At 47.3% G+C, this 12,407-nt stretch overlaps 1 protein-coding gene across 1 annotated transcript in view; it reads left to right on the top strand.

Annotated features, from left to right (window-relative positions):
- Positions 1–12,407, top strand: part of Fbxo10 (F-box protein 10) — a 46,941-nt gene that overhangs the window by 16,812 nt on the left and 17,722 nt on the right. Inside the window, exons 2-3 of the mRNA XM_031377281.1 lie at positions 4,218–4,808; positions 7,444–8,265. Of these exons, the coding sequence (XP_031233141.1) occupies positions 4,224–4,808; positions 7,444–8,265 (1,407 nt within the window). The 5' untranslated portion in view covers positions 4,218–4,223. The remainder of the gene's footprint in view (positions 1–4,217; positions 4,809–7,443; positions 8,266–12,407) is intronic.

Raw genomic sequence — 12,407 nt, 5'->3', positions numbered from 1 at the left:
TTTGTTTTGTTTTGTTTTTGTTTTTCAAGACAGGGTTTCTCTGTGTAGCCCTGGCTGTCCTGGAACTTGCTCTGTAGGCCAGGCTGGCCTCGAACTCAGAAATCCGTCTGCCTCTGCCTCCCAAGAGCTGGGATTAAAGGCGTGCGCCACCACTGCTCTGCAATTTGGATGTCTTTTTAACATCACTCCTAGGAATGGGCTATCAGCAATAGATCCCAGGGGACCCTCATGGACAGATACGGAAGCATATATAAATTAGGGCTAAGTTCATACTCTGGAGCACCTGGCAGTTGTCTTTTGTAGAAGTGAAGGGCTCGATGGATAATGTGTCATGGGAAGTACATTCCTACCATGTAGTGCCCCCCTGAAAGAACAGTGCACATTGCACTCCGGAGGACCAGTGTGAGAAAGTGGGACACAGAGACAAGGAAAGCATGGGTGTAGAAGTAGGTCAGAGCCCTTAGGAATGATCACAAGATATCCCCTGAGGCGCAGCACTTGGTCCTGATTCAGATGAACACAGGCACTTGGAGATTTTTGCATATTTCATATAAGAAATTTATGGGCATGTGGTAGCTTTGGTGGTTTTAAATTGAAGTCACAGATAATAAGGGGAAGGGAAGTAAGAAGCATTTCATGCAGTCTTGTAAATGAGCCTCTCTCTGGGAAGAAAGCACTGGAGAGAGAAACTGGAGCTGAGCTGGTGTGCAGGAGAGCTGTTAAGAGGGAGGGGGAGACTCGGAAGCAGAAATGTAGTCTGCGAGTGTCAGGGCAGAGTAGAAGAAATGTAAATGTGTGATCCCAGCTACATGAGGGTGTGAGGCAAGAGGTTGTAAATTGGAGGCCTGCCTGGACAGTTTAGTGAAACCTGTCCCAAAATGAAAAACAAAAAGGAGATTTGGATTTAAGCTCAGTAGTAGATCACTTGCCTGGATTGTGTGAAGCCCTGAGTTTGAGCCCCAGAGGGGAGGGGGAAGGGACTTTTGCTATTCATAATAGAAATTGAATATGATCAGCTTATGCCAAAAGGAGAGAATTTATTTATTTGTGATAGAGTTTTATAGCCCAGGCTGGTCTTGAACTCCTGATACTCCCAAGTGATTGGATTAGAGATGTGGGTGACCACACCCAGTCAAAAGGGGAATTTGTTAGAGAGGCATGGAGGTTACTGGTAGCATTCAAAGGCCAAGGGTGAAGCTGAGCTTAGAGACTGGCACCATGACCTGCATGGAAACTGGGATGGCCCCTTGCTTCCATTACTTTATCTGGTTCATTCTCTCAGTGCGGCTCATCTTCTGCCTTCTGTCTTCCAGCACCTAGTCCTGCATTTATTGCTTATCAAAGAAGCCAGCAACTAGACTATCATGAACATCTAGAGAAGGCCTCAGTGGTCCATTTGTATCCGATGCAGCCTATCCAGGGATGCCTGTCATGTTGCTATGCACTTCTCTTCAGCGACCCCTGCTTCTGTAATTATGTGGTATAAATTGTTGGTAAGGGGCAAGAATGTTCCCAAAGAAAGCAAGGAGGCAGACAGTGGAGCAGCTAGCCCAGTAGACAGCTAGGATTACACCAGGAAGTAGCCAAGCCACGATCAAACCCCACAGTCTTTCTTAGGGAAACAATAGTAATTAGCTGATATGGGAATGCTAAGGGAAAGACTAATAGATACTTAGTTTTCATTTGTATCTAGGGCGTCCAAACTCTAGGACTGCTGCAGTCAAAGGTGGCCTTTCTTTGTATGATCCAAACTCCTTTAGGTAGATCCCAGAGGCATTTCAGCAATCTAGAATACTTATTCCCAGGATACTTACTTGCACCTGTCCTCACCTTTTTTTTTTTTTTTTTTTTTTTTTTTTTTTTTTTTTTTTTTTTTTTTTTTTTTTTTTTTTTTTTTTTTTTTTTTTTTGCCTTGACTTCATAGTACGTCTCTACTCCTTTCTGCATGGTTGTTATACTTGTGATTTGAAGGAGAGAAACTCCTCACAAGATCCACAGTTTGGTGCTGCTTGTGGAGGCTTAGGAGGTGTGGCCTGTTTGGAGGAAATGTGTCACTGAAGGCAGGCTTGAGAAAGAGAGTGTGGAAGACAGGAGTGCTCAGAACAGTTAGTTCTGTCTGTGGAGGCCCAGCTCACGAGGTTTCTGAGGGAAACAGTGTTAGCAACTGGGCTAGCCATCTTCCTGTGACATTTTGGTGAAGAGTGGCTGTTCCTGCTAGGATGGCCCCTTAGCTTTCACTTTTACTTAATGGCCTTTCTGGTCCAAAGTTCAAAGTCTTCCACATGCCTCAAAAAACCAACTTCGTCAGGTATGTCTGAGCAGTGGTATTAATTGCTTTTCTCTTGCTGTGGTAAGACACTGTAACGAAGCAGCTGATAAAAGGAACGGGTTATTTGAGCTATGGTCGCAGAAGGATAAGAATCTCTCACCATCATGGTGGGGGACAGGCAGGCAAGATGGCAGGAACAGCTGAGAGCTGACATCTTGGAGTGCAAGCAGGACGTGAACTCAAAATGGCCTGACTCTTTAAACTCTCAAGCCCATCTCCAGTGACACATCTCCTCCAACAAGGCTGCACCTCTTAATACTCCCCAAACATAGCCACCAGCTCAAGACCCAGCATTGAAGCATCTGAGCCCACAGGGCCCATTCTCATTCATACCACCACACTCTGCTCTCTTTCTTCCCCCCCACCCCCCCACCCCAGCCAGGCTTGAAGAATATAAATATGAATCAGAATATAAATATGCATTCAGTCCAGCTTCAAAGCCCCATAATCTTCCAGTCTCAACACTGCTTAAAAGTCCAAAGCCTCTTCTGAGACTTAAAATAATCTCTTCATTGTAACCCCCATAAAAGCAAATTACCTACTTCCAACATACAAAGGCACTGAGTATACATTATCATTCTGGAAGGGAGCAAATACTGGACCGAAGCAAGACAAACTCCAGATCCTATAGCTCCATGTCTAGTGTCAAAGGCTTAGATGGCTCCGTCCTTCCTGCTTTGCTGCCCGCAACAATAGCACAAGGGTTTCTCCACAGGGTTGGGGCTCTGTTTGCCAGGAGTCCTGGGATCACATCTTTCGGGTCTGACTGAAGAGAGTAGGGACTAACCTATAGGGTGAAAATCCCTGAGGAATCAGTACTAGTGACTTTTCTTGTCTTTCTGACCTATGCGTGACAGAAGTAACCTTAGAGAATTACGTATTTTGGCTCAGAGTTGACAGTTCCTTTTAACTATATGTGTTTGTGCAGATATCAAAACAGAGAGAGTACGTGGTAGAACAAGTTTTGTTGGAGTTTGTTTTTTTTGTTGTTGTTGTTTTGTTTTGTTTTTGGGACAGGGTCTGGCTGCCCTGGAACTCACTATGTAGACCAGACAGGCTTCAAACTCATAGAGATATGTCTGTCTCTGTCTCTCAAGTGCTGAGTTTAAAGACCTGCACCACTATATCTGGCTCATAGAAAATATTTTAAAAATATATTTATTTTTATGTGTAAGTGCATGTCTTAGTTAGGGTTTTACTGCTGTGAACAGACACCATGACCAAGGCAACTCTTATATGGACAACATTTAACTGGGGCTGGCGTACTGGTTCATATAGAAGCAGAGGAGGGTAATACCAGATGAGACCAGGGCAGGCTACAGCTCCAAGGACAGGCCACCAGGTCCTGCTTCCTGTAGTTAGGTCCCATCTTTCACTACTTCCTGATAATGCTATCATATTATGAATCTATCAAGGGATTAACACATTGATTAGCCAGAGTCCTCCTGATCTTCATATCTCTGGCACTGCAGCACAGACTCACCCACAGGTGTGCTTCACTAATCCTCTAGGTGTTTCTCAATCTAACCTCATTAACAATCAAAATTAACAGTTACAGATTCTGATTGAGGAAATGGAGTCTGATTGGCTGTGCCTTGCTCACTTGATCATCTCTGGGGTCAGGAGGTGTTATTTTTAAAAAGGGAACAATAAAGCCGGGCGGTGGTGGTGCACGCCTTTAATCCCAGCTCTTGGGAGGCAGAGGCAGGTGGATTTCTGAGTTCGAGGCCAGCCTGGTCTACAGAGTGAGTTCCAGGACAGCCAGGGCTACACAGAGAAACCCTGTCTCTAAAAAACAAAAACAAACAACCAAACAATCAAAAAAAAAAAAAAAGGAACAATAAAATAAAGTGAATAGAGAAAATCTTCTTTTGTGTTTTTCTCCCAGGTGATCATGGAAACGGGTGGCCTCCCCCTGGAGCTGTGGCGTATGATCTTAGCCTACCTGCATCTCCCTGACTTGGGCCGCTGCAGCCTGGTTTGCAGGGCCTGGTATGAGCTGATCCTCAGCCTGGACAGTACCCGTTGGCGGCAGCTGTGTCTGGGCTGCACTGAGTGCCGCCACCCCAACTGGCCCAACCAGCCTGATGTGGAGCCCGAGTCCTGGAGGGAGGCCTTCAAGCAGCACTACCTTGCCTCTAAGACCTGGACCAAGAATGCACTGGACTTGGAATCTTCCATCTGCTTCTCTCTGTTCCGCAGGAAGAAGGAGCGGCGTACCTTGAGTGTTGGGCCAGGCCATGAATTTGACAGCTTGGGCAGTGCCTTAGCCATGGCCAGCCTCTATGATCGAATTGTGCTTTTCCCAGGTGTGTACGAGGAGCAAGGGGAAATCATCCTGAAAGTTCCAGTGGAGATTGTGGGCCAAGGGAAGTTGGGTGAGGTGACCCTGCTTGCCAGCATTGACCAGCACTGCTCAACCACGCGTGTGTGCAACCTTGTCTTCATGCCAGCCTGGTTCTCACCAATCATGTATAAGGTGGGTGCACACCTGATGCCATCCAGTCCTAACCCTGCGGCCTTGGCCTCAGTGCATTTCCCTTTAGGTTAGACTTGAGAACTTAGTATTTATTCCTATGCACATACTCTTGATCGCTGAACTAACGGAGAAGTGGGCAGACAGATCAGTATGGTCCAGAGTTAAGCTTGGTGCCTTAATTCCTTCAAAACTGCTTTAGAAGTGAGAGGTGGGCTAAGGGCAACATTATTGTGCCTTTTCTATTCCTAACTAGGTCAACTATAGCACCAGGTAGAGCAGTGAGGTGGCGGACATGCAGCGTGGTGACAGGACATTAGCTGAGCAGCATGGGGGTGGGGGGCAGAAGCCCTCAGTATCTGAACCCTCATCCTGTGCAGGAGTCACTGCTTCTCAAGGATACCTGGAGGGAAAGTCAGGAAATCCCAGTCCAGCACAGCACTCATTAGCTCAGAGCAGTCACCTTCTGAACAGCGTGTGTGTAGAGGAGCTGGTGGCCCTGTGAAACAGCACAGAGCCTATGAATTGGCTGGAAGTGGTCCTGTTAGATCCAGCAGCCGTCCTCATCTTTACTGTATGGACCAGTACCTCACTGGCCCTTTGTGACACTCAGTCTGTATCAGGTGCGAGCTCCCCTGGAGCCTTCCAAGGATGTCGCGTCATCTGGTTTTATAGATGAGAGAAACTGAGGCCCAATAACAGCAGCACAAGCAAGGTTTCAGGCTTACGGGCAGAGCTTGGATCCGAAGCCTGTTGATAATCAGGACAAGCTCCGTCTAAGCAGACATCTGTGGTGATCAGTAGCTGTGGTTCCCATGGGCAGATGAGGAGCATTAAAAGTCAGAGACACTAGTAAGTTTCCCAGATGGTTAATTAGTGAGGTTGGAGCTCAAATCCAGGTCCTCTGATTTATAAAATTGTATTATGCCAAAGTCCTTGGGAGCCTGAAAGCCTGTTTCTTAGTTCTAGGGTGCTTTATAAGGATTAATGGATGTCCCTGTGCTGGTCTAGTGCTTCACGCATTCAAGTGCTAAGTCCACAATGGTCTTTCAACTAAAAAGGCACAGAGATCTGAGATGAAAACTGCAAAGGCCAGGACAAGATAAGGCAGCACCTGTAGCAGCTGGGGTCCCTGTAGTCCCCCTCCTCTGAAAGCCATCAAGGCAGGTCACCGGGAGAGAATGTTTTTAATTGCTCAAGGGCAAGTCTGTTTGGGTTATTGATTTAACTCATGGGATGCTCCTTTATTTTATGGTTGAGATGCATGTGGTGGAGTTCACCTGTCACTCAGGCCTTGGGTCTCCATGCACTGAACAGGTTCAGCACTTTCCCATCCTACCCCAGACTCCTGAGGTCCTTGTGTCTTTGACCTCAGATAATAATAGCTACCTGAATCTGAGTCTGACGCAGGTATCACTGAGTTCGAGAACCAGCTTTGTGATTTATAAACTAGCAAGCCTCATGCTACAGACAGGGAAAGTGAGGTTTAGAGAAATGAAGCCATTTGCCTTGGAAGAGGCAGAACTGTGATAAGCCATCAGAGCATACTCCCAACCACTGACAGCATGGAACCCTGTCATTTGCATTGCAAATCCTCACACCAGTAGCTGCACAAACTGGGCTCTCCTAATGCCTGTGGCTGGGCCTTAACCTGTCCTGGTCACAGAAGTGTTAAGTCTCTCCTTGCCTGTCCTATACTGTGCCAGCAATCTGGGTCCCAGCATGACACAGCTCTTTGTGTACTGCAGGCCAGCAGGCTCAGGTAGAGAACATACCTGTGGCACAAGGAAGTGTGTGGATGAAAGGAAGTACTTTTAAAAAGGTATGATCAAAGCCGGGCAGCCTTTAATCCCAGCACTTGGGAGGCAGAGGCAGGCAGATTTCTGAGTTCAAGGCTGGCCTGGTCTACAGACTGAGTTCCAGGACAGCCAGGGCTACACAGAGAAACCCTATCTCGAAAAAACCAAAAGAAGAAAAAAAAAAAGATACAATCAGGAGAAACTTGTACATGGTAATCATATAACCCAGACACTAATCAGGGACTCTCCTCAAAGGCCTGGTGAAATCCAGTCAGATCTCAGGTAATACCCTTGGGATTGCATGAGCTCCTATGTTTGTGAAATCCAAAGCATCCCCTAGGTTAGAGTGGCCCTCTCTGCCCTCCTCTTCTCTCAAAGCTATATCAGTTCCATCTCACCAGCCTCCCTGTGCTGCAGCTTCTTCCTGCCTGCATGCTAGGCAAGCACTGTACTGCTGCACTGTGTCTCCAGCCTTCCCTCCTTCCCAGACCACCAAAAAGAAAAAAGGTAGCAGAGAGTGAGACAGTAATTCTCACTTAGCGTTCCTTTCATGAGTACTGGAGAACTTATGTAAGACTTGAAATCTATAAATGGGCCGGTCCTGCTGGAGAGTATGGGGTTTTCTTTGTTAGCTTTTGTCAGTTTTTCTTGTGCCTCTTTGATGGGGACTTACTTCCCAGTTCCTTTGAGTGACAGCTGGCATCCTGGCCTTTTAAGGAAGGGGAGAAGTCAAACCAAGGGTGCTTCTGTCTCTGCCCTCCTTGGAGAAGCAGCTTGGGTGATCACCATCAAAACAAAGTGTAGGCTTCTCACCGTGTCCTCTCCTTCTTGTCCCCCAGACCACATCAGGTCACATCCAGTTTGACAACTGCAACTTTGAGAACGGACACATCCAGGTCCATGGCCCAGGTACCTGCCAAGTGAAGTTTTGCACCTTCAAAAACACCCATGTCTTTTTGCACAACGTGCCCTTATGTATGTTGGAAAACTGTGAATTTGTGGGCAGCGAAAACAACTGTGTAACTGTGGAGGGCCACCCGTCAGCGGATAAGAACTGGGCCTACAAGTACCTGCTAGGCCTTATCAAGTCCTCTCCCATCTTGCTCCCTGCAGAAGACAATGAATTTTTAATGTCCTTGGACTTGGAGAGCCGGGACCAGGCCTGGAGCCCAAGGACCTGTGACATTGTCATCGAGGGCAGCCAGAGTCCTACAAGCCCAGTCTGTAGCTCTCCCAAACCAGGCTCCAAGGAGGCAGAGGTGGGCAGCGATGGGGAGAGAGTGGCCCAGACTCCGGACAGCAGTGATGGTGGCCTGAGCCCCAGCGGTGAGGATGAGGATGATGAGCAACTCACATACAGACTGTCGTACCAGGTGCAGGGCCCACGCCCCGTCCTGGGTGGCTCTTTTCTGGGCCCTCCACTACCTGGAGCATCCATTCAGCTGCCCAGCTGTCTAGTGCTGAACTCACTGCATCAGGAACTGCAGAAAGACAAGGAAGCCATGGCGCTAGCCAGCTCTGTGCAGGGCTGCCTTATCCGCAAGTGCCTCTTCCGAGATGGGAAGGGTGGTGTATTTGTCTGTTCTTATGGCCGTGCCAAGATGGAAGGAAACGTCTTTCGGAACCTGACTTATGCAGTGCGGTGTATACACAATAGCAAGGTACTGTTCCCAGGACTGACACTCTTGACTGAGGCCTCACTGGATGGTCATTGCCAAAAGCATGAGCCTTGCTTTTGTGAGGGCTCCTGTGGCTATGTGTGCAAAGGGTGTGGTGAGCTATTTGCATTTTAAATGATTTTTTCGAGCTTATTAGATAAACTTGATTCCTGCCCATCATAAGAAGTAGAGACCCAGAGTGGGAAAGAGTCTTACTTGGGGTCATTGAGCAAGTGTGAGACAGAGCCCAGGTCTTGTACCCCCACTTACATGTGTCATTCTGCTTCTCTTACATGTTACAAAGGTGTTCATAGAAGAAAGACATGACCACTGCCTTCATTTTAGACTCCAGTGGGATAGTTGAGAAGGGTTTCTGCAGAAACCGCTGTCTGAGCTGAGTAGGCTGAACAGAGGGTGCAGGGCAGGTAGAGTGTACATTCTAGAAACAAGTACATCCCATGCTGGGCTGTTTGTGAGGCTGGTCACCCATGCAGCTGGAACACATTTAGAGGCCGTGGGGCTGGGGAGATGGCTCAGAAGTTAAGAGCACTGTTGCTCTTCCAGAGGACCCAGGTTTGGTTTTCAGCACCCATATGGTGGCTCGCAACCATCTGTAACTCCAGTTCCAGGGGATCCAAAGCTCTCTTCTGAACCCATGAGCACCAGACAAGCACATACATGTATGCAGATAAGATATTCATACATAGAGAGTAAGAGAAATCTTAATTTTTTTTTAAAGACAGAGCTGTCAATAGTAAGCTGGAGCTACCTTGCTCCATCACAAAAAGGTGGGCATCACACACAGAGAGCTCACCAGCCGCTGAAATTACTCTCTTGCAGAAGTCATACTGAGCGCTGTGGTTAATTACAATTGTATTTAGTTGTATATAACATGTCCACTTTTTGTTTGTTTGTTTGGTTGGTTGGTTTTGGTTTTTCTAGGGTTTCTCCATGTAACAGAGCCCTTGTGGTTCTGAAACTTGCTTTGTAGACCAGGCTGGCCTTGAACTCAACTGAGATCAAGTCTGCCTTCCAAGAGCTGGGATTAAAAATTAAAAGTGTGTATCACCATGCTCAGCTTCCAGGCCCATTTCTAAGGACAGTTTTAGGTGGTGTTACCATGAAAACACAAGACTATATTATATTGTAACCAGAAAATAGAATTTTCTTTAAAAGGAAGAGGCCTAGCATGGTGGTGCATATCAAAAATCTCTGCATGAGAGGCTGAGGCAGGAGGATCACTACAAAGCTCAGGCCAGCCTGGACTAGTGAGACCTTGTCCTGAAAGGAAACATACGTGGAAGGGGGCTACTTTACTTATGTGGGGACCACGGTGAAAGGGTCAGGTCTGAGCCCTGCAGAGGACTTTTCTCTTCACATAATTATCAAAGGTGTGGCTGTTGAGCAAAATTCTGTGCTTGCTGCCCTTGGCTTTTAAAGGGATAGGGAAGGTGATTAGCAAAGGTTCCATATGGAAAGAACTAGGTTGGTCATGGTGGTGTATGCCTATAAGTCAAGCACTAAGGAGGTTAAGGCATATCACAAATTCAAGTCCAGACTGAGCTAGGAGTCTAGACCCTAATCTGGGATAGGGGTGGGGCAGAGGGAAGGGAAGGGAAGGGAAGGGAAGGGAAGGGAAGGGAAGGGAAGGGAAGGGAAGGGAAGGGAAGGGAAGAGGAGCTTAATAGTACATCTATCTGGTATATAGCAGGGGCTCAGTTAGCCTTTGTAAAGGTAATGATTGAGAGGTTCTCTAATAGATGTGCCAGGGGTGTGGCTTAGGAGCCCATAAATGAGGGCACTTGACCCACCCTCAAGGAGCCAGGACAGTCTCCTAAAGTAGTGCCCTTGGCTCAAACTGCAGGAGGAATAAGAGTTGGCAGGTGAAGAAGACTTGGAGTCAGAAAGGAAGCAGCACACACAGGGAGTTGTTAGGTCCTCAGCAGCCATGGTGGGCGGGAAAATGGCAGGAGGAGTCGAGGAGGGAGTCAAGCAGAGCTGCAGAGGTTGAAATTCTAGAATGTGGCTGAGGAGCACAGAGAGATCTCATGGTCAGATCTGCCTCAGAAAGCTCACTCTGGGGCTCTAGAGATGGAGGGGAGAACACAGGGCAACCTGGGAAGGAGGGCCAGGGTGGGAATAATCAAGACCTTGAGGCTTAGATCTCTAGCCTGAGTGCATGAGGCAGTGGAGGAAATGTGGAGGTTACAGTGTGAAGAGAGAGACGAGCTTAGCCCTGGGCAAGCTGATTTGGAACACTGACACTCAGTAGAGCAGCCATCTTCTCATTCTGGAACATGGAGAGGTATGTGCTGACATGCTGGGTGCATGTGGGGGCTTTCATAGTGCAGGCCAACAAGGACCAACAAGAACTTACACAGCCTGAACTGTAGCCATATTGGATGGTTGCCCCAGGAGACATTTGGCAGGAGCTATGTGGCCAGAAATTCATGGTTACTTTCTAGCAAAGAACCTGGAAACTGACTTTCAGTGATCTTGACAAAAAGGAAAGAAATCAGCATGTGTTTAGAAGTCACTGTTATGAGTGCGGTGTGGTGAACACAAACCGGGCTGGGCAGCTTCCTGAGTTGAGGGTCAAGGTCTTGATCTCTGGCCAGAGGGCTCCTACTTCCTAGGTCCTAAAATATCCCAGCTGGCAGAAGCCTGGTTGGTTGGGGCTCCAAAAAACCTGGTGTTTTGGGGTAGGTTGTAATTCCTAGCTGGAAGTCAGGTGCACTGGGTTTGGAAATGGGCACTCCTTTGTGGTCATTCAGGGGTCAGACCTGGCAGGAATCGGGCTGGTGGCATTGCGATTGGCTTCAGTTCCCTCATCTTTGCCTTCTGCTGCTTTTCTGTCTGGCTCTCCCCTTTGTGCCTGCTCCTCTGAGAGGCCCCTGCCTCGGCTTTCAGCCTCCCTTACTGTACATGACTGGTATTTGTCTCCTGCATAGGAGAGCCTGGCAGTGACAGAGTTCTCCAGCGCTGGGCTTCTTCATCCTTGCTCTGGACAGGTATTATGTCCTCAGGTCTAGGGAGAGATCTGACAGGGATCTTTCTCACCCTTAGAACTAGGGGCTTTCCTTATGATCTGGGCTGAAGCTGAGTTTCCTCCCACTGCCCCCAAGTCATAAGTAGAACATGAGTCTTAGGCCACCTGCCACCAAAATATCTGTCACCCAGAGGCATCCGTTAAAATATTTAGGTTCTTGTGTTGCACAACAAAGAATGGGACCAGAGACACATGGTTGAAAATAAAATCTGTATATTCCAGAGGTGCCGAGCCATGACCACATGACTCTTTATAGGTCATTTGCACAGCACTGTCTCCCATATTTGTGTATGATGGGGCTTTTCTTGAGTGTATTCTGTTGTATGAAGCCAAAGCGGGAAGGACTTCCAGTCTTTTTCTGTCAGCCAGCTGCTATACCCAGGGGTAAAGCAAGCTTTTTTGTCTTTTCAGTCTCCTCTTCCCTAAGGGTACTGGGGTGTGTCGCCTTTACCTCATTCCTTAAGGCAAGTTCTATGGAAAGCTAGTCCAGGACAGGCGTGCCTGCTAGTTTTCTGTCAACTTGACACAAGCTAGAGTTATCAGATGCCTGGGAGCCTCCATAAGGCATAGCTGAATTCAAGTCTGTAAAGCATTTTCTTAATTAGTGATCCTCGAAGAGGGTCCAGCCCATTGTGTGTGGTGTCATCCCTGGTCTAGGGCTCCTGGATTATGTATGCTTTTGGTCACAGTGTTTCATCACAGCAATAGTAGTAACCCTAACTTAAGACAGTGGGCATGGTACCGTACTCAGAGTGTCTGCCCTGCCTGCCCACAAGCCTGTCCTATTCTGTTTTACTTTGGTAGACAACTTTACTATGTAACCACATCTGGCTTCCAGTTCACAGAGATCCTCCTGCCTCTGCCTCCCAAGTACTGGAGTCACGTGGGTGTTCATTCCTCCACACTCACATCTGCTAGAATTTTACTATAATGAATAATTTATCTGGGTATACAATTGTTAAAAACAATGTGCATGTGTTTGTACTTACTATATATAAGAAACTAAAGCAGAAAACACATTCCTTTAATATGTGTGAGCTACATTGTGCTACCTTGTTTAAAGAGTTAAAGAGACTTCTTTTTTTTTTTTTTTTTT

This window comes from Mastomys coucha, unplaced genomic scaffold (assembly GCF_008632895.1).
Source record: "Mastomys coucha isolate ucsf_1 unplaced genomic scaffold, UCSF_Mcou_1 pScaffold18, whole genome shotgun sequence".
Taxonomy (NCBI): Eukaryota; Metazoa; Chordata; class Mammalia; order Rodentia; family Muridae; genus Mastomys; species Mastomys coucha.
The sequence above is the reverse complement of the archived record's forward strand: the minus strand, read 5'-3'. Positions and strand labels throughout refer to the sequence as shown.